General features: G+C 38.1%; 1 protein-coding gene across 2 annotated transcripts in view; it reads left to right on the top strand.

Moving 5' to 3' along the window:
• The window catches only part of LOC106869599 (deoxyribonuclease-1), a 55,569-nt gene that overhangs the window by 2,189 nt on the left and 30,463 nt on the right, over window positions 1-22,917 (top strand). For both annotated transcript variants that reach the window (XM_089347969.1, XM_089347970.1), the window contains exons 2-3: window positions 20,071-20,159; window positions 22,169-22,249. In XM_089347969.1, coding sequence (XP_089204095.1) covers window positions 20,071-20,159; window positions 22,169-22,249 — 170 coding nt within the window. The remainder of the gene's footprint in view (window positions 1-20,070; window positions 20,160-22,168; window positions 22,250-22,917) is intronic.

Raw genomic sequence — 22,917 nt, 5'->3', positions numbered from 1 at the left:
CCATATACAGATAGACACCTCTCTCGTTACAGATAGATAGATAAGACAGACAGGTAGACAGACGGTCAGACAGATGGACAGAGAAGGTGACAGTCGTCTTTTTGCCGAGGAGCACCACTTTTTGCGCTTCGCTTTTTCCCTATTAAAGATGTAGTGACTCCTTATCTTAATATCTATGATAACTTGCAAAGTCTGTTGTTGACCTACAGAAGTGCACAATTTATGGGCTATCTTACAATTAACCTATTTATATTTAAATTGACTTCGACCAAAGATAATTTACAAGCTGGGCTCTTGAAAATTTTAATTTACCTGTTAACCAGTCCAACCTTAGATAATAGAGCGTGATATAAGCAGGTACAATCCTCCTTTTTTTATTGCCCGGGCTGTGTTGTATTTTTATTTTATCTAGTATACTGCATAAAGCAACTTTGTGCGGCAAATAGTTTCAGTTACCATTGCTCCACCACTCTCATAAGTCTGCTTACTCCTTCCATACAATTTGTTGTTAATCTTGGCCAGCTCTTAATTCTAATTCCTATTTCTCTTAGGTCAGGCCTCAATTTATAAATTTCTTCATAGACTTACTTTGAGGCCCCATACGGTCCATTAATACTCCATAAAAAGGTTTGCTTGGGGAACCTACAATACTTTAGCTCTGATAACCTGACCAACCCATCTCAATCTACTCACAAGACAACTTTTTTTTTTGCTTGGATTCTTGGATCGTTCATAAAGTTCCGAAACGGAAGCTATATTTTTCCAAGATATTCCTAATAAAATACCCTAGTGAATTCTGAGGAAAACCGTCCATGTTCCATGTCCTCAAAGAAGGATTGTAATGACGCAAAGCTCATAAACACTCAGTACTGTGTGGCATTACTATTAGCAGTTAGTACTTTTTGATCATACTCAAGCTCCCGACTAAGCAACGGCTACAAGTAAGGCAAATGCCTCGATCGACCTCTGATAGTTTCATACCAAATACAAATATTGGCGGCACACAGTGAGGGCTCCCTGGGACAGGAAGGAACATCACTTTATCACATTTGTTTTTGATAATCTTTATCTTGAGTCTCATTACGGTGTGGATATCCAAAAATCTATCCATAATTTCCTGTAGGTCATTTGCTGAAAGTGCATCCAGATCACAATTAACAGCATATGATTGCGAATGATTTAGTTTCTGCTTTGAAGAATCGTAAGACAAAAAACATGTGGGACAATCGGATAGTAAGTGTAAATGGTGATTAACTGTTAAATCTCGTAGGTTAGTTAGTAAATGGGCGTGAGTTCAGTCCCTGAGTCACACAAGCTATATACTCTCTGAGTGAAGCATAACAAACAAGTAGCAAAAAAAAAAAAAAGAAAAAACCTAATAATAGCTAGTATGGACAACAGAATGAAAACAATCTACATCTATGGCTTTAGTGAAGGATTTGGTTCAAAATTCCATGAACGTTATCAAATACGACAGGCACCTGTAAAACGTCGGAGGGTACAACGACTGAAATGTTATGATTATAGAAACTGAGATAGTACCTAGTTATGCCAGAGTATATATACATAAATTAACAATAAGGAGAACAGATATTTCTATATCCAGTTTTATTTTGCAGTCAATCACGTCTTTCCATTTTTGCACCTACATACGTTATACCAGTAATAATTCTTCTTCACATGAAATGTATGTATGTATATGTGTATGTATGTATGTGTCTGTCTGTTTATGTATGTATGTATGTATGTATCTATCTGTCTGTCTGTCTGTCTGTCTGTCTGTCTATCTATCTATCTATCTATCTATCTATCTATCTATCTATCTATCTATCTATGCATGCACACGTATATGCATGTGTGTGTGTGCGCGCGTATGTCGCCTTACCAATATGTGATGACATATCGTTATCAACGCAGGCATCTGAGGACAGTGCACCTGCAAGACATTCAAGGTTATATACATTTTTTTCAGTTCTGTCCCACGCACTTTTACACGAGGGGATACACACAGTGCTTGTCCTATGAAACGTTAGTGCAGCACCTTCCTTTCTTGTAGTGTTGATAGCAAGAAAGCATTTGCAGACAGTAGTTTACAGACATTTAAATTCTTAATTTTTGCTTGCAATCTACTATTATGTCTGTACGTAACGTAAATATCATTAAGAAGTGTTCTGCAGGCTTCCAGCCATATGGCAGAAAACTGTAACACAGATTTGGGACAGTGACATTTTTTTGCATTGCTAGCATAAATTAAAGTTAATATGACTGTCATCATTCCTATATGGGGTTGAAACTTGGGAAGTGTGCCAATCTTATTCATAAAAGCCTAATGAATATGCTAGGCATAAAATCGAAGGACAACATTTCACAAACAAAACTTCTCAGAAGTGCCATGTTTTCTAAGCTCCAGCAAATCCAGCTGCGTTGAGCTTCACATGTGAGAATGCTTGACTCAAGGCTGTCGAAACTAATCTTATTTTGAGCCTGCAAATGGATGGTACAGTATTGGTATATCTCGTAAAAGAATCAGTAATGCACTGAAAGCAATTTTAAAAGACAAGATAAACCCAAACTCGTGTACGTACGTACTTATGTATGAATGTATGTATGTATGTATGTACGTATGTATGTATGTATGTATGTATGTATGCATGCGTGTATGTGTGTGTATGTATGGACGAATGGATGTAACGATGGGTGTGTTTATATTTATAAGTTTATATGTATTCATGCACACACACATACACATGTATGCATTATGTGTGTATGTGTGTATGTATGCTTGTATGTACGTTTATATGTTCGCGTGTATGAATGCATATATGTTTGTGCTCATGTGCTTGCATGTGATTGAGTGTCTGTGACAGTGGGTTTGAGGGTGTATGTATGTATAAGTTTGTAGGTATATATACATTTATTTGTGTATGTTTATATGGGTGTATGCGTACATCTTTATATAAATACGTGCTTGTATGCATGTATAAGTGTATGTATAAATGTATTTAAGAATGCCTACTTATATGTAAGTATGCACGCATGCATGCATGAATGTTTATATGCATGTGTGTGTATACGTGTCTATGTATGTATGTATGTATGCATGTATGTGCGTACGTATGTATGTTATACCAGGTCACTCTAAGTGCTACTGGTAACATGTAACTCTGCACAACGTGTCGGTCGGACTGTTGCCGGCTAAACCGGCAATCCTACTAAGCCCCTTCGGTAAAGTGGGAGGTTTTCTTTGGGCAACTTACTGGACGAAAAACAAAACTGTCAAAGTGTTGATAAACTCAGTGGAGTTAATCAACAGCTCATAGCTGTTCAATTGCACAACTATGAGCGAGAGGTCCCTGTTCTTTGTTTAGATATCCCTCTAGATCAGGGGTTCTCAACCATATTTTTTTTATGTGTGGACCCCTTTAATTACTATTTTATTCTGGTGGCCCCTCATTGCCATTTGATTTTCAAAAACTAGTTGTATAGAAACTTCTCTCGAAATGCCTATTTTGTTTTTCACATATTAACTTGTAAAAGTTGAACTATGTAAAATGTTAGAGAAAGAAACCCAACTGTTTCTTGCAATATATACCAATACATACACCTGAAGCAAATTTTTTTTAGGGGCCCTAAAAATACTATTGTGGATCCCCAGCTAACAATTTTGTTGCGTGGGCCCCAAAAATCTAATATAGGACTCTTAGGGGACATATGGACCTTGGTTGAGAACCACAGCTCTAAATGGAAAACTCTGGTGTAACATATTTGACTGTTTGTATCCATTGATGTAAACTTGTTCTTCTTTTGAGGCAAATGCATATATTGTTTAGAGAGTGAGATTGGTCCTGTGCAAGGTCTTTCATCATTAAAAAATTAGACTTCAGACACAAGCGTCTCTAATATTTTTATTTTGTGTTGTATGCTATGACTGGCCGTAGCTAAAAAAAGGCAAAACATACAATGGAAAATTTCCATGATGGGATGAATAATAGTAACTCTAAACACCTGCTGCAAAACTCGGCCATCGTTGCCACATTTGTGCAAAAGAGAAAAAGCCACATCTATGATGCTTTAAGAGGCATTTGTGTGTGTGTATGTATGTGTGTACGTGCGTGCATGGGAGAGAGAGAGAGAGAGAGAGAGAGAGAGAGAGAGATGGGAGAGGAGAGAGAGAAACTCTGTATAGCTGAAGTACATTATACAAATTCCGACCACTCTTGTTTATCTCCTTCTTAGTATCCGGAATCATATAAACCTCTCGACCCAAATAATTTTTCACCAATAAATTAGTCAGTGAATTAGAGCGGCAGTGTCCAGAATTGGTGTGTCACTGGTACTGGTGAGATTGATGCGGAGAGTACTAGTTGTTTGAAATAAGTACTCTCCGCATCAATCTCACCAGTACCAGTGACACACCAATTCTGGACACTGCCGCTCTAATTCACTGACTAATTTATTGGTGAAAAATTATTTGGGTCGAGAGGTTTATATGATTCCGGATACTAAGAAGGAGATAAACAAGAGTGGTCGGAATTTGTATAATGTACTTCAGCTATACAGAGTTTCTCTCTCTCCTCTCCCATCTCTCTCTCTCTCTCTCTCTCTCTCTCTCTCTCTCTCCCATGCACGCACGTACACACATACATACACACACACAAATGCCTCTTAAAGCATCATAGATGTGGCTTTTTCTCTTTTGCACAAATGTGGCAACGATGGCCGAGTTTTGCAGCAGGTGTTTAGAGTTACTATTATTCATCCCATCATGGAAATTTTCCATTGTATGTTTTGCCTTTTTTTAGCTACGGCCAGTCATAGCATACAACACAAAATAAAAATATTAGAGACGCTTGTGTCTGAAGTCTAATATATATATATATATATATATATATATATATATATATATATATATATATATATATATATATATATATGTATATATATATATATGTATGTATATATATATATATATATATATATATATATATATATATATATATATATATATATATATATATATATGAGTGTATAAAGATTTATACACGGAGAGAAGACTCTTGACAGGACTTCTTACATGCTAAAAAGGGTAGTTAACCCAAACCACGAAAAAAGGAATTCTTAAGGCACGCTGCTAATAAGCACTAGTGTGAATAAAAAATTAGTTAACCCTATACTCGAGTATCGCTATTAATGACCAAATAGATTAATTTGGTATCTGTAGCTCGTCAGTAGGATCGCTAAAGAATGCATAATTATGTAGTTGTAATACGTATGGAAAACACGCGGCAAACACATGCGCAAGACAGCTCTCTATACATTATGGATTCAAACTTAGTGCGCAAGCGTAGTCAGAATAGCAAAGCAGTAAATAAATTTAAATTGTATACTATCAGGTCATCCCATAAGTTCTGTCCGAATTTTGAATAAAGAAAGGTCGGGAGAATAAGGTGGATGAGGAATTTTTTCCCAACCAAGCTTTTCGATCTTCTGTGATGTGATCTTTGCAGTGTGGAGTCACGCATTGTCCTGATGAAACATCACTACTTTTCGATTCACTAAAGAGGGTCTTTTTTTCTTCAAAGCTTGCTTCAAACGCTCTAATTGCTGACAGTAGACTTGAGCATTGATTGTTGCATTAGGTGGTAACAATTCAAAGTGAATTACTCCTTTGCAGTCCCACCAGATAGAGAGAACCTTTTTCCCATGAAGTTCCCTTCTCGGTTGTGGTTGAGCTTTTTCCTTTTTACCAAGCCACTGTTTACGACGTTTGACATTGAGAAAAACAAGTCTGGAGAAGAAAAAGAACTCTGCTCGCTTGACAAAGAACTAACGGCCAACTGTCGCTTCTGAATCTAACGTATAAAATGTATACGGCTTGTTGGAAACTTTTCTTCCAGAATTACTGCGATAATAACAATATCATAATATTGAACATACAGCTGGGAAAAAAAGAGTTTGGAGATATGCTGAGCAACTTCTGATCAGCAAAAGTGTAAAGGCTAACGTTTGACAACATAGGAAACATTTTGGATTACTGTCTGGTTTGGTTATAAGAAAATATTCGATTATGATCCTCACTCGTGGATGCTAGAGGCCAATCGGCTAGATCATAATCAAAGTATTCGGTTTCGTCCTAGATTGCTATTCCACATTTAAGAACAGGAAGCGATTATATTGTCCCACAAGACTATGTATCGGTTATAGAATTGAACGATGAAGATCATTTTTTATAAGAAAATATTTATTTATGCCGTTACATTCTATGTTGCCATACCACGACGGGTAGACCAGTGTAATAGTATATAAAACATACAAGGTTGAGAATGTAGGCCTGTATCTGTATGCTCCTTCTTTTATAGCAGTAATTGTATAGAGGGAGAGATAGTAGGGTTATAATGTGGGCGCCGTTGTCTGACAGTGGCTGACAGTAAAGTTATTTCTCCCTCTGCCAAGTTGTAGCTGATCAGCCAGGCATCTTTCTCCATGAGACGTCAAGTGACCACTGGTCACTAGAAAGATAAAAGAGGAGGTTTTCTTGGCGTGTCCTGTTTATATAGCCATGAAGCAGGGCAGTGAGTGCAAAGGATTTAGCTTGTTTACCTCAATTCTAGATGGAGTAGAAGAGGTCAGAAAAGGGTCAAGTGGTGGAGACCGGTTCGGCCTAGCTATTCAAATATGGGTAAAGTGGATCGAATCCACTTCACGCCTGCCAGGTTCCTATAACTACTTAAAAGATATAGTTTTTTTTTGTTTTTTTTTTGTGATATTGTTTTGTACTTGTAGTGAACCTGTTATCTGAAGTGTACGAAATTGGTTCACAGGAAGGCAAAAACATCAGCCTAGTTTGATACATAACTTCTTTGTGGACGGCGGAAAGTGTGTGATACGGTGAAAGGCCTTAGCCAGATCACAACAATCTCAAAACAATACTGGAATATAGTTTGGCTAAGATAAATGTTCGCACCTGATTATAAAACGAAGAAAAACTACAAGTCAATATAATAATCTTTCCTACTCTAGGCACAAGGTCCGAAATTGGGGGGGGGGGGGCAGTCAATTAGATCGACTTCAGTACTGGTACTTAATTTATCGACCCCGAAAGGATGAAAGGCAAAGTCGACCTCGGCGGAATTTGAACTCAGAACGTAAAGGTAGACGAAATACCGCTAAGCATATCACCCGGCGTGCTAATGTTTCTAATTTCTTTACTGTCCACAAGGGGCTACACACAGAGGGGACAAACAAGGACAGACAAACAAATTATGTCGATTACATCGACCCCAGTGCGTAACCGGTACTTATTTAATCAACCCCGAAAGGATGAAAAGCAAAGTCGACCTCGGCGAAATTTTAACTCAGAACGTAGCGGTAGACGAAATACCGCTAAGCATTTCGCCCGGCGTGCTAACGTTTCTGCCAGCTCAGCGCCTTCAAGCCAGTATAATAATATCTTTATCAATGGCTTGATTATTTGTCCTGTCTCCAACAAAGAATACTACAGTTACAAAGGGATGCATCAAAATATATCCTACGATGGTACTTATGCTTAGGCAACTTAGATATGTTTCCACCAAAGATTGGTCCAGACCGTGTCTAACTTAATAGCACCACCTGATAAGATTAGCTAAATCCTTTTTTAAGTCAAGTTTTGTGGTATCATGGCCCATTCGTGTAGGGAGTTCTTGTTAAGTAAGTTGTATCCAGGTATAGATGACTTATCTGGTATTCCTTGAAGAAATTTGTCCAGATTCTGTTTAACGGTGATGGGATCCTTTTCCCTTTTGATCTGTTTCGGGCAATGTTAAATAGAGCAGGGCCTGTTGAGGAAAAGAAATTGTGTTGAGGTGTATTTATGTGTTGTGATCTTGAATTGGGTAGGGGACGTATGGCTCGTGGTCCTAGCCTTGGATGAATTTTGAAGCTAATGTTGAGGTCGTTTGCACAATGCTGGTGGTATATTCTCCACATCATGCAAATGATGTATCGCCCACGGCGGTGCTGGAGAGAATAGAGTTTCAATGCTTTAAGGCGGTCTCAATAATCGAGATCAGTCATGCCCTTAATTTTTTAGTGAATGACCTCTGGGGTGATTCAATTTTCGAAATGTTTTGTCTTTTATGGGGAAACCACAGGGTGTAGCAGTATACGAGGTGTATCCGTACAAAGGAGGAGAAAAGAGGAATGATGACACCTTGTTCTCTGAACTGGAAGGTTCTTAGGATCCAGGGGCTCACCCTACGAGCTATACCAACCTTGTTGTTGATGTGGGCACTCCAACTGAGATTATTTCAACAATTACTTGTAGGTCTCCGATATTATTAGATGCTGTGAGTGGTTACCATGAAGGAAGAGAATATGGCTGTTTTAGCATAGTCTTTCTTCCAAAATGTATCAGCTCAAATTTTCCCTCGTTTAGTTGCATTTTGTTTTTGACTCACAGCGTGTAGGTCAAACTAGAGTTCAGTTCGGTCTTCTTCATTGATAATTTTTTGGAGCTTAGCGTCATCAGCGAATTTTTGCTGTGTTTTATGACGCTGGAAAGGTCATTTATATAAACTATAAAGAGATGGTCGTTTATGTAGACTATAAAGAGAAGTGAGCCCAAGACAGTAACTAGGAACGCGTAACTAGGGAATATTATACTCGGGCTAACAAAAACAGAAGCACAATATGATTCTTAGGGCTCTCTGTGTGCAATAAATTAGGATTTTGCGGCGGCTAGTTGGTGTAACAGTAATCTAACATTTAAGGCACTCAACTGCATGCTAGAAATGGTCTGGTTTGGATATCAAATCCGGTAACGACTAATTACCTCCAAACCCGGAAACTACGAAGTACTTCCCCCAAATCCCCACATCATTATAAATATAGACCTTCTCTACTTAAAATGAATACAAGGTGGTAGAGGATTAATTGAAACAAGCTTTGACTGTTGAATCATATCCCCCACCCCACGATATCAAATGAACCGCATCACGTCAAAGTACATCCATGGAACAACTCAACATATAAGAAGCAAATAGCGCCACAAGTGGTGAAAGGCAGCGCTTCAGAAAGTATTCCCTGACAGAGACATTCTCTTATAAAAGTTGCAGAATTCTCTTATAAAAGTTGCACATCAGACAAAAGGCACCCTCCTTATCATCAGGTTATTGCATGTCTATTCTCAGAAAACATTAACGACTATAATATAGATAACCAGAGTTAAATCTAACTCGAACCAACAACCGCTATATTAGCTCGCTCAAACCGGACAGGCTGTTATTTTTGTTGTTGTAGTTGCTGCTTTGCTCCAAGACAATGTTGGTCAAGTAAACTCACGATAAAAAATATTCCAGTGGAACAATACCGCTTTGTTTTTTCGTCTAGTCATAGTGTAGTCCGGACCGCAGTATTCAGTGTTTCCTTCAATTTTAAAAACGATAGGATATGAGATGAAAAAATTAATAGCAATTCTAACACCAGATGCGGTTACTGCTCTGATGTATGTACGTAAATGACCCCGATATATTGTTCTGGTTGAAGTGTTTTTCGTTTTCCACTGGAGCCAAACAGGCTAGTGTGTTAATGACCTATATTAAATGCTACTGTTATTCGAATGATATAAACAGTTTCTTCTTACACAAGCCTTCATGTCTATCTATCTATCTATCTATCTGCCCCAGCATGGTCACAGCTTTAGAGCTGAAATGTTTAAAAGAATAAAAGAGTAAAAGTATATATATATATATATATATATATACATACACATACATACAACACGCGCGTGCGCGCAATGAAAGAGTGTGCGGTGGTTCGCCTAAGGTATATGAAACAAAATAGTAACACCACCACAGTATGGGCTATGACACAGTAATCTCTCTCTCTCTCTCTCTCTCTCTCTCTCTCTCTCTCTCTCTCTCTCTCTCTCTCTCTCTCTCTCTCTCCGTGCATGCTTGTGTGTGCGTATATATGTGTTTGAGAGGGCATTGTTCTAGAGTGACAGCAGTGCTATATCAAAGCAAATAAACGAATAAAAAGATACAGATATGAGGTGGGGTGATATATTTATTCACATATATACATTCACAGGTGTGTGTGTGTGTGTGTGTCTGCGAATGCTAGAAGTTATTTCAAGTTGATTATAAAAAAAAAATAAAGATGAGGTGCTGGGAGGAGATTCTGTTCTTGGGAAAGGCGGGATCAATTAGTACGTATGTACGAAGAAGTGTAACAAGTATATTGTTGTGCAAGCGAATAAAATAGCAGAAAGTTTAAAGGGGAAAATATCATTTGATTGTGTTAAGCTAAAGAGTTGGGAAACGACGGTCATGAATATAAATAAAACACACAGAACGGTTTCAGAAGATATTAATACACTTAACGATAGATAGGCGCAGGAGTGGCTGTGTGGTAAGTAGCTTACTTACCAGCCACACGGTTCCGGGTTCAGTCCCACTGCGTGGCAAGTGTCTTCTACTATAGCCTCGGGCCGACCAAAATCTTGTGAGTGGATTTGGTAGACGGAAACTGAAAGAAGCCCGTCGTATGTATATATATATATATATATATATATATATATATATATATGTATGTGTGTGTGTGTGTGTGTGTGTGTGTGTATGTTTGTGTGTCTGTGTTTGTCGCCCCAACATCGCTTGACAACCGATGCTGGTGTGTTTACGTCCCCGTAACTTAGCGGTTCGGCAAAAGAGACCGATAGAATAATAAGTACTAGGCTTACAAAGAATAAGTCCTGGGGTCGATTTGCTCCAGCATGGCCACAGTCAAATGACTGAAACAAGTAAAAGAGTAAAGAGTAGGTCAAAACTTAAGTTAAGCAGTTTTCGTAGGGAGGCGGAAAATAGATGCATTCCAAAATTATTTTAGCTTCTAAAATTGTCTAATGTACAATACAATATTAAAGTATTGCAATGCAATATACAAGAGTTCAGGTTTAATTTTGGGAAGGAACGTTAGGGCTTGCGCTGGGTTGTTGAGTAAGATCATCAATAACATAAAGTAAATGTAAATAAATGCAAGTCCATGATTTTCTACACTTATTTAGCATTAAAACTAGTCGACGATGAAATGTATATAATTTTGACTGGTACAAAATTTTAAAATATATGGATAAAAACATATAGAAGGTTTACTTGTCTAAAAAAATGACATAATAGATAAGCGATTTGGACAAAGGTTAGGTTGAGAGAGTTAATTGGGTTTGTTATTAGAAAGTGCGTGCATTGCAATGTATTGCAAAGAGGTTGCAAAATCTCTGAGTTGCTCGTACAGTTTCTGAGAAGCGCAAAGCATCTCCGATGTTTATTTCACCTAGGCGCAGGAGTGGCTGTGTGGTAAGTAGCTTGTTTACCAACCACATGGTTCCGGGTTCAGTCCCACTGCGTAGCACCTTGGGCAAGAGTCTTCGACTATAGCCTCGGGCCGACCAAAGCCTTGTGAGTGGATTTGGTAGACGGAAACTGAAAGAAGCCCGTCGTATATATATATATATATATATATATATATATATATATGTGTGTGTGTGTGTGTGTTGGTCCACCCCCACCAACATCGCTTGACAACCGATGCTGGTGTGTTTACGTCCCCGTAACTTAGCGGTTCGGCAAAAGAGACCGATAAGTACTAGGCTTACAAAGATTAAGTCCTGGGGTCGATTTGCTCGACTAAAGGCGGTACTCCAGCATGGCCGCAGTCAAATGACTGAAACAAGTAAAAGATTAAAAGAGTACTCAGTTTCTTACTAGAAACGGCATGCATTTCGCTTGCAGATAAAGTGTTTCAAATTGTTTGTGGACATTCCTATGCAGGTGGGGGTGGGGAACTGCAGTTTATCATTAAGTGAGTTGGTTTTCTTTAAAGCCCCATGCAAATACGAAAAAATGATTGTTTCTTAATTAAGCAACCGAGTGAAAGTTGAAAGTATATATTGGGTTGTCCGGAAAGTTCGTGCCGATTTATAGTAGCTAACATTTCGACTTATTTGCCATGAAACCACCTCAATTCTGGGAAGAGGGTATTTTCAAGTTAAAGGAAAAATAGAGATGCATTGTGCAACAAAATGGTTCATATTTGGTTGATTAAAAATGTAATGGCAAGTATCTATTGACCTTTTTCTTTCGTTTAAAAATCGGCATGAACTTTCTGTACAACCCAATAGATTATATATTTTTCCTAAATGCGCATTTTTTTTTCAATGTTTACTCAGTAAAATTTATGCTAGTGATTTGGAAACGAACGCAAGTGACATTTGTGTAAAAAATATATATATTATTTATATGATAGTGGAAGAACAATGGCTCAGTGGTTAGGGCAGCGGACTTGCGGTCGTAGGATCGCGGTTTCGATTCCCAGACCGGGCGCTGGGAGTGTTTATTGAGCGAAAACACCTAAAGCTCCACGAGGCTCCGGCAGGGAATGGTGGCGAACCCTACTGTACTTTTTCACCACAACTTTCTCTCACTCTTACTTTCTGTTTCTGTTGTGCCTGTAATTCAAAAGGCCAGCCTTGTCACACTGTGTCACGCTGAATATCCCCCGAGAACTACGTTAAGTATTCACGTGTCTGTGGAGTGCACGTTAATTTCACGAGCAGGCTGTTCCGTTGATTGGATCAACTGGAACCCTCGACGTCGTAAGCGACGGAGTGCCAATAACAACATATTTAGATGATACAGTAGAGAGCATCGTATCGTCAATATCTAATATTTATAATAATAGTTTTACATTTTGGCACGGGTCCAGCAAGTTTTTGAGGGGAGGGTGAAGTTGATTGCATCGATTTCAGTACATGACTGGTACTTATTTTATCGAAAGAATGAAAGGCAAAGTCGACCTCGGCGGAATTTGATCTCTGAATGAAAAAGATGGAGGAATTGTCATTAAGCATTTTGTTCGCCGTGCAAACAGTTGTGCCTGCTCGGCGCCTTGATAATCTACTATAATAATACTCTTGTGTTTTTCTCCGTAACAATATATGAATGAGAAAAGAAGGGATGATAGATGAATAAGGAAGGAAGGGGTGATGGCAAACTGGTAGTGGGATGATGGAAATTCTACGGTGAAAAGAAAATCAAACAGCGTTTCAACTCTGTGTGAGTATGTGTGCGTATGTAAAAGAGAGGTATGTGAATGTTTGTGTGTGTGTGTATGTGTGTGCGTGTGTGTGTGTAATGGAAGTGGGATGGTGAACATTCATCACTGAAAAGAAAAATCAAACAACGTTTCAACTCTGTGTGAGTATATGTGTGTGTGTGTGTGTGTATGCGTGTACAAGGGAAGTATGTGAATGTTTGTATGTGTGAACCAGCGTTCTTTCAGTAATAAACGATGATCGATGTCACATCTCAAAAAACAACCACTAGATAACATTGACAAGTGCATTAATTTGATTTACAATCCATATTCTATCCCATATTTAGTCATGGCCAGCTTTATGTGGCCTTAAGTCGTATATGAAGGAAGGAAAATTTGAAGGAAACAAGCAGTCAAGGGATCTTAGTTGCAGAGAGGTTTTTCACAAAAAAAATTGGTAATAAAAGAATTATTAAACTAAAAACTTGGTTTTGTACCTTATTTATATATAAAATACCACAATTAGCCGTCATTTTTGACGGCACGGGGCCAGCTGTATTCATAACAATAGTAATGATTTTAATTTTAAAATGGAGGTAACGTTTTATTCGTTTAGTGACTGTGTACGTATATATATAAATGTGTGTGTGTGTGTATATATATATATATATATATATATATATATATATATATATATATATAAGTAATGCGAGCATTACCTTAAATGCAATATGAAGAGCAATCTTCAGCTCGCATTACTTAAATAAATTGAAGTAGCATGAAACGTGCGTACTGCAATCACCTTTGAAATCCGTGTTGCTTATTTTTTGATTTTAGTCACCTATCCTTTTGTGATGCGATATTCGGGTGCCTACGCATAAGTACCATATTCAAGCCTTGAATCTATATCTAAACCGTCTATATATATATATATATATATATATATATATATATATATATATATATATATATATATATATATATATATATATATATATATATATATACGTGTGTGTGTGCGTAAATGTGCATATTATGTATGTATACATTTGTCTATGTGTAAAAACAATAGACAAATCTATCTCAAATCACACCTTAACCTCATCGCAAAAGAAAGGTCGCATTGAACTATGTAATCCTGAATGATCACGACTGCAGCACATTTGATCATGATTCTGCTCATTAAGCAACAACAAAAGCTACCGCTGTCTTACTAAAAACATATTTCAAAGTAGGTGAACAAAAAATCACTTACAGAAATAAATAAATCAATTAATAATAATAATAATAATAATAATAATAATAATAATAATAATAATAATAATAATAATAATAATAATAATAATAAAAGGGTACTGAAACCTATTTGAAAATGATACCAGGCTTACCATCCCTACAGGAAGTGCAAAAAATCGTGTTAACTGAAACGACTCATGTACTGAGAAGAGCATTATCGCTGTGAAAACAACATCCATTTATGAATTTATTTATTTATCAATTTTTTAAATACATATTTTACCTGTGAATTTGCGTGTGTTATCTGGGAATGCGCACAATGAGCTTCTCTGCCCTAGGTGTACGGGAAACATTTTGGTGAGAAATGGAAGAAAACTTGAAAAAAGAAGAAAAAAAAACAATAAAATAATAATAATAATAATAATAATAATAACAACAACAACAACAAAACAGACAAAAGAATATCTAAGAGAATTCCAAATACAACAAATCCCAGAATTAGACGTACTGGAAACAAGCACAGAAAAACTAAGCGTATGAAAACCCGTACTAAAACTGCTGCTTTAGATATTCTTACTGATAAAGGGCAAGAAAAACCTTTCAATGGCAAATATCCAAAGAGAGCTAATAGTGCCGATGTTGACAAAGCCCTCACCCATCAATGGTTAGTGTCTTCTAACTTAAAATCAGAAACAGAAGGGTTTATCACAGCAGCCCAAGATCAATGCTTACCTACAAGGAACTACCAGGTCAACATATTAAAGAACGGCAGTAGCCCAACATGTTGTGTAGGTAAACAGCAAAATGAAACCATTGATCATGTTGTCTCCATGTGCACTCTTCTTGCGCCTACAGCGTATCTCAACAGGCATGATAGTGCAGCACAATATATTCACTGGGTAAGTTACGAAAACCTGGATCTTCCCCATAATAAAAACTGATGGGAACACAAACCACCTCCAGTCCGTGGAAATGATTCCATCTTACTCCTCTGGAACTTCACCGTTCAAACTGACCGAAAGATAGATGCGAATAGGCCAGGCATTATATTGAAACACTTCAAACAAAAATCATTCCTCCTCATTAATATAACTGTCCCAATCGACATAAATGTATCTGTCAAGACCTACCAAAAACTGAGCAAGTATAAAGATCTTGAAACAGAAATTGGCAAAATATGGAGCCTCAAGACTAAAATAGTACCTGTTGTCATAGGTGCCCTAGAAATGATAGCAAAAGGGGCTGATTCCTACCTAGCTTAGATACCAGGAAACCCCAAAATGGCAGAAATTCAAAAGACAGTGCTCATGGGAACTGCTCATTTCCTACGTAAAATACTGTCAGTGTAATCTTAAATTTTAAAAATAAACTTATAATTTTCTTGTTTTCTTAAACATTCTCTAGAACAATACTATGTGGAAAACCAAATATAATGATACCCTAGGCATAATACCAACATGAACTAACTTGTTGTCTCTTGAAGTCTCTGGGTGAGATTTGGAATCAACTTATGCAAATATAAAATAAAAGTCAAACATATAATACTAACAACAATAACAACAATAATAATAATAATAATAATAATAATAATAATAATGTGTGATAGGTGCTCAGGACTAAGAATCTAAAGTCAGATCAATTGCCAGTATATACTTGTCTGACAACTTATGCGGAAGATGCATCCATTACACTATATAAAAAGCTTTTAGGGAAAAAACAACAGTATGACTTCAGAAAACATAGACCATATATGAATTAGGAAAAAAAATCAACAAAAAACAAACAACTTTTTACTATAGATAAGTGGGTGAATGATAGAGGACAAGAGACTGGAATAAAAGTTCAAGAGTAGGGCAGTGGCAAGAAGGTAAAACGAAAGAACCAGTTCAGTAACTTGAAAATTCATCATTTCAGACCTATAATTACCAAGAAGGCAAAAAGATTTATTAGTTCTTGTTTAATTGATAAAGTAATGGTTTCGTCATTCATGTATATTGTAGTGTGATTAAGAAGTTTGTTTTGCAACCACGTGGTTCTGTCTTTGGTCCCACTGCCTTGTTCAAATGTTTTTTTACTATAAACTGAGATCAACCCAAGACTTGTGATTGTACTTTGGTAGGCAAAAAAGTCCTGTGAATCAGTGGCTAGTATCTTGAAAGCCTGTAAACCAACAAGGCTACTGTTCAAAAATGCACCTGCAAAGTACAAAGGTTGTGTTTTCAGAGCTAAGGCACGTGCGCTAAGACATGAAGGAATGAAAGCCTTTCGATGGGTAGGCCACGAGTGGCAGAGGCGCAACGTGGCAACAGAATCACAATTCGGTCTTTGACAGGCAGTGACAAGTGCGTGCTATTCGAATTCAAGTAGGCGTGTACGAAATTTCGACGGCACTTTGAACTGTACAGAGCACGCGGTGGGTCGGAGACGGAGGCTGAATAACAATAATAGCAACAACAACAATAAGAAGAAGAATAATGCTGATGATGATGTTGATGATTTCTTTAATTTGCTATCAGGGTGAACGTCAAGAGTTTGGGTTTACATATAGTGAAATGAGAGAAAGTATACACAGTATACAATAAAACAGAGAACGGAAGCATATATAGTATACAATAGTATAAGATGAATAAAAAAAAAGGAGGTGGGGTGATAGCAATGTTGTCCTCCTGACACAGGAGGACTCTAGGGGAAGTCGAGGAACCCCAACATGCAGGATCACCCTGAATATCAAGGGCAAGTGCTCTCTCCAATTGTGTACTTGCAGAACGGTTTCATCGCTCTACGCGCACCTCGGGCAAGCCCGTCTGACAGCATATTCGTGCCTGTAGAGTTTATCTTGAACTAGTAGCGCCCTTCGGTAGTACTGCTATGTCAAGGACATCTGAACATTATCCATAGTGGTCGCTGACCGGAAAGTCCTCCGGAACAGACTAGCCAGTATTGCTAAAGTGGACTTCTGCTGATTCCATTGTTCGACTGGTAGAGGGCTGTGAGCACCTAGCGTCACTCGGTCTTTTCTTTACCAAGGACTGCAGCTCCATCAAGGAGATGAGCTGCGGAAAGCCATGCCTCAGAAACGGAGCCTATACATTGTCACCGTCCAGAAATCGTTTTATATGGCACAGCCTAAGCGCGTGTCTCCGCGTCAGACGCCACTGCATGCCTAAACCTTCACTCAGAGGTTGCTGGCAGCAGACTGAACACCTGACCATTGGAACACGTTCTTTCCACAAGAAATTAAATAAGAGACGCCCCAACCTGGTCAAGCAGTGACCGGGGCAGGGTACGACAATCAGGCGATTGCTGTAGATATCCACCACCTCTGCTCGACCTTTCAGGGACAGCTTCCTCTCTGCCCATTTCTGGGTAAGATCGGCCTCCCTCTATGTCATCTTGTCCCATTTTTTATCGTTTTGGAATTCGGGACCAAACCAGACACCAAGCAGCTTAACTGGTCCGTCAGTCCAACGTCCAACAGCATTGACCTGCCTCGCCAGGTGCCCAGCCACAAGCTCGCCGACTTGTCAGCGTTGATTTTGATCCCTACAACTGATTCGTATTCCTTTAGTGTTATTCTGCTTGTTCTTGTAATCTACCTGTTTTGTCCTAGTGTTATACCAATGGGGGTAATAATTAAATAAATAAAGGTAATGTAGAGAGAAAAATGAGAAGGGAATATAAAAAAAGAAACGGAAATAGTAGAACCAGCGGAAAAATAGAAACAGAAATTGAGAGAAAGAGAGGGAAAAGATGTATATTATTCTGCATTTGTGTGTTCAAATCGTCGCCACAATCGAAATGTTTAACACAATGAAACTATGTCTATAAATTTATGCATTAAAAGATATATCAATAGAAAGTCAAATAACCTTCGTTATCAAATATCTGTGTATGTTATAATTTTATCTTTAGATGAGGATTTCAAAAGAAAGCAGTTCTTTATTTCTGAGACAAGGAATTTATATAATTCGAACTGGTGCCTTACTAGGGATTGAAATCAAAATCTAGCTGAATGCACTTCATTAATCAACGTCTTTATCTACTACGCTATGCCAGTAGGTAGGATAGACTGAATTTTTAAGACTTATAAACCTAATTCTTTGTAATCTGTTGTAGCAGTCTGCCCCCTTCTTTCGTAATTATTGGTTCCTATATTGTATTCATCGCTGCATTTGGCCGCCTACGGAGCTTGTGTCTTAGCATATGCGCTGCTTCCTTGGATTTACTAATTTTCCAGTAGTGCTCTCTATCTATTATTTTGACCTCATCTCACAGGGGTTGGTGGTCTCCATTTTACCATACGTGATCGGCTATACCTGACTTTTCAATATACCTTCGTGTCACGGCTTTCCGATGTTCATCTACTCTTACTTTAAGGAGGCGACATGTTCCTCCTTTGAATACTGTACCGCAGCTGCATGCGATAGAGTACACAGTCTTTGGTCATATTGCTTTTTATGGTGGGGAGGGGGCTTCACTACTATCCTCTGTTATTTTCTTTTCCATGCATGTTGACACATAGCCTATTTATTGGACACTGAGCAGGTAATGCAAACATTTTAAATAAGCTAACTAAAAGTGATCAACTTCTAATACTCTGATACTTACAAGCCAACTAGGGAGCCTATACAAGTAGCTCGATGTGCTAGAAATAGCAGCAAGATTTACCCCACGTCCACTCTAACGTCTTAAGTAAAAGGACATTTTGAATGATGTAGTTCTATGATACCAAAATAAAAATACGGGAGAGCCATGGCTGAGACATCTTTCACAATAGTTGTTTTCTTTCGATCAAGGTACCAACAATACGCCAACAACTCTGAGATATACCTATTCAATCTGATGGAGAAATTAAACGTAGCCTCACAGAAATGAATAGCAAATAAAACATCGAGGATATGCTGGGATAGATTTTATGTCATGAATTGTCTAATTTTACTATTAGTGAAGATATTCCGCCAAATATTTTATAAGATAAACACGCAAGACTTAGACAGAGAAGAAAGGGGAATGTCCATTACCTTAGGACCTCAAAAGCTAGTACGGGGAAGGAAGTTACCTTCCAACAGGAAACCTAGCCTGAATGCGAGCAACACAGCAGACTCCGCTAATGGCACTCATAGACCAAGTGAGGGTGTTGGACCGAGCAATAGGTTAAATTTTCTATCCAAAGACAGAGACGATCACTTGAACAGATTTCTACACAGTTTACGTCTACTAAATTTCCTTCATAAGGCCTTGATTGATTCGAAGCTGTGGTAGAAGACGCTTGGCCTATGTGTCACACAGTGAGATGGAACACGAAACCACATAGTTACGAAGTGAGCTCCTAAATCATACGGCAATCCCTACTCATTATACTTACGGATTTCATGTGCACAGTTATTACATGTGATAATTTTAGGCGTTGAATGTCAGATTTTTGTGATAGTCTAGCTATTTATTCCTTGTGGAACTGATGTTATGACTGTTGAGACAATATTCCAATATCATTCACCGCAAACACAGCCATGACATTTAACACACGCGCGCACATGCACACATACAAACATACATACAAACATTCATACATGCGTTCATATATGCACACAGACAAACGTACATACACATACATGTGCATATATGCGGGCACACACATGCATGCGTACACCATATGTGATGCAGATAAGTTCAAAGTGAACCTTATCTGCTGCTTAGGCTGGATTCCTGGTTGTGGCTATTTCAGTTGCTTTTTTTATATCTATTTTTTTTTATTTTCAGATTGTTCAAAGATACGATATTATTCTAATACAAGAAATTAGAGACAAATCAGGAAAAACCCCTGAACAACTTTTAAAAGCCATTAACACGTATGTATATTTCTATTTCTCCAGATTTGAGATTTCCCTTAAATTCTAACCATTATTACCATTATATATATAATAGTCATAAGAAGAAGGACAGCATCTATGCTGATGTTCAGGTTTTTCAAACTGGAAGGACAGAAGTTATCCTGAGGCCGAAGACCTGGTCTGGATGCTTTCAATAGAATACACTCCGTGAAAGGTACCCAATGACCTTGCGTTGGTGTTGAACCAGATGATAAATTGAGTCAACCACCCAAGAACAGTATCGATCTCTCTGACTAGATTACTTACAGTTTCTCTTTACAAGATATTACTCAGTAGGTTTCGGTCGACTTGAGGCTTTGTTAATGCTGAAATTTTCTTTCAAAGTTTGATAGAAAAGTCTACTTAATTCCACCACGTTAAATGTGTGTAAAGAGGACTTAAAACAATTTCTATGGTTGATTCTATTATGATTTACAAGCCTTTGCATTGCAATACATGAGCTGAAACTTTGAACTTTCCAGATTTCTCCTGCCTTTAAAGCGTTGGTCATTTTTATTCGTGGCTGGATCAGAAGAGTAAAAACAATACCTATGACTCTTTTCAGGGCCTCTGAGACTGGGGGGGGGGGGGAGGAAGCTGTCCTCCACCTTGGAACTTGAGGCAAATGTTTACAACAAAGCCGAGTCACTTAAAGTCAGCAAAAGACCATGTGGTAGTGTTAAACCGAGCAACATATTAATCTACAACTCAAAACAGGTTTCCACATAGTTTCCGTCCACCAATCTCATTCATAAGCTCATTCACGTAGCCAGGTTCTAAAGTTAAGGAATGAATGTACATAAAAAAGAAAGGTGCCGCGACACACTAAACAATTTTTAACTCATTTCTCTTATATTACACAAAATATTTTATCAGTTATACATAATAATATTCTACATTCATTAATTTCATGTTTTTGTAATAATGTCATTATGTTTGAAATTTACAACTACTGATAGAGGTGTGATGTGAAAAACATGGAACTCCATGAGATCGTCAAGTGTCGACAGGTGACGACGTCAGGGTTTGTTTTGGTTCTTCAGGTGTCAGCGGCTACCAACACATTACAAGAGGTTGAGCAAGCAGATAAAAAAACCCCGGGAGGTTGCTCAGATAAAATAATGAGTCCTAAAAGTCCCTCCAAAACCTCGTGATTAACAAAATAGAGAAAAAAAGAGGGAGATTCAACTTTAATCACACAAGTAAGCAAAAGAGTTAAAACAAAATTGTTGAAAAGCACCAATTTTGAAAAATGTGTTCCAGGGGAGCAGTCGCTTCAGTTGCTTCTCCATCAGCTACGCCGCTGTTCACAAGACATTGATCGACCCAAAACTTTGATAAAAAAAAATCTTGTGCAGTGTACCGCGCAATGGAACCGAACACGGAACTCTATAATTGTGAAGAAAACATCTTAGCTACAGTCATACCTACATCCAAATAGCCATACCTTACTTCCTGTAGTACAAACATACTAGTCGTGCTGGTACTGATGCTGGTATTGTTGCTAGTACTTCTAGTTAGGGTGGAGGCGCAATGGCCCAGTCGTTAGGGCAGCGGACTCGCGGTCATAGCATCGCGGTTTCGATTCCCAGACCGGGCGTTGTGAGTGTTTATTGAGCGAAAACACCTAAAGCTCCACGAGGCTCCGGCAGGGGATGGTGTCGAACCCTGCTGTACTCTTTCACCACAACTTTCTCTCACTCTTACTTCCTGTTTCTGCTGTGCCTGTAATTCAAAGGGTCAGGCTTGTCACACTGTGTCACGTTGAATATCCCCGAGAAATACGTTAAGGGTACACGTGTCTGTGGAGTGCTCAGCCACTTGCACGTTAATTTCACGAGCAGGCTGTTCCGTTGGTCGGATCAACTGGAACCCTCGACGTCGTAAGCGACGGAGTGCCAGGAAAGAGGAACTTCTAGTTAGGAATTTGTTTTTCCAAGTTACGTTTCCTATCATATTCTATGTATAATTCTCCAACTTCGTTCCAGAAACGGATATAGTTATAGTATGAAATTAAGCGACAGGCTTGGACGAACACGCAGCAAAGAAAATTATGCATTCTACTATCGGTACGTAAAACATTTTATGATGTTTGAAATTTCTTCTTGTTGTTTAGTATGCATTGAACTAGTGCAGTGTTCTGTAATGTATATAGCTGTAAAATAATGCACAGTGTGATGTTTTTCTGTGCGGTCTTGCTGGCCGAAAGTTAATGGAAACTACAAATGAAGTAAGACTGACGTGTGGTTAGAAACATTAAATGTAGAAAAGATAAAGTGAAAGAATTATGATTACACTGAGCTGTAGTGAAGGGTTCTACTATGGTTGGAGTTGCAAGAATTTTCATCAAATTGGAACTGCAAACTTTTGCAAAAATCTTCGAGAAATATTTTTTTCGCTTAATTTTGTAGTTTATATTCAAAAGGTAAAAAGCAAAAGGAATTGAAAACAAAACATGCTGCGAGTTGGTTTTAAATGGTAGCCGTTCACCCACATATGGACGAGTACAAACGCACGCACACACACACACACACACACGCACACACACACACACTCTCTATCTCTCTCTCTCTCTCTCTCTCTCTCTCTCTCTCTCTCTCTCTCTCTCTGTTATCTGTCTGTCGCTCTCTCTCTCCTACTACCACGCATGCACACACACTGTTTTCTTGACTGAATCTTATATACGACAATCAGTCAAACATTAACATAGCACATTGCCAGCAATTTTACAAAAAGT

This window comes from Octopus bimaculoides, chromosome 2, assembly GCF_046866305.1.
Source record: "Octopus bimaculoides isolate indiv1 chromosome 2, ASM4686630v1, whole genome shotgun sequence".
NCBI lineage: Eukaryota > Metazoa > Mollusca > Cephalopoda > Octopoda > Octopodidae > Octopus > Octopus bimaculoides.
The sequence above is the reverse complement of the archived record's forward strand: the minus strand, read 5'-3'. Positions and strand labels throughout refer to the sequence as shown.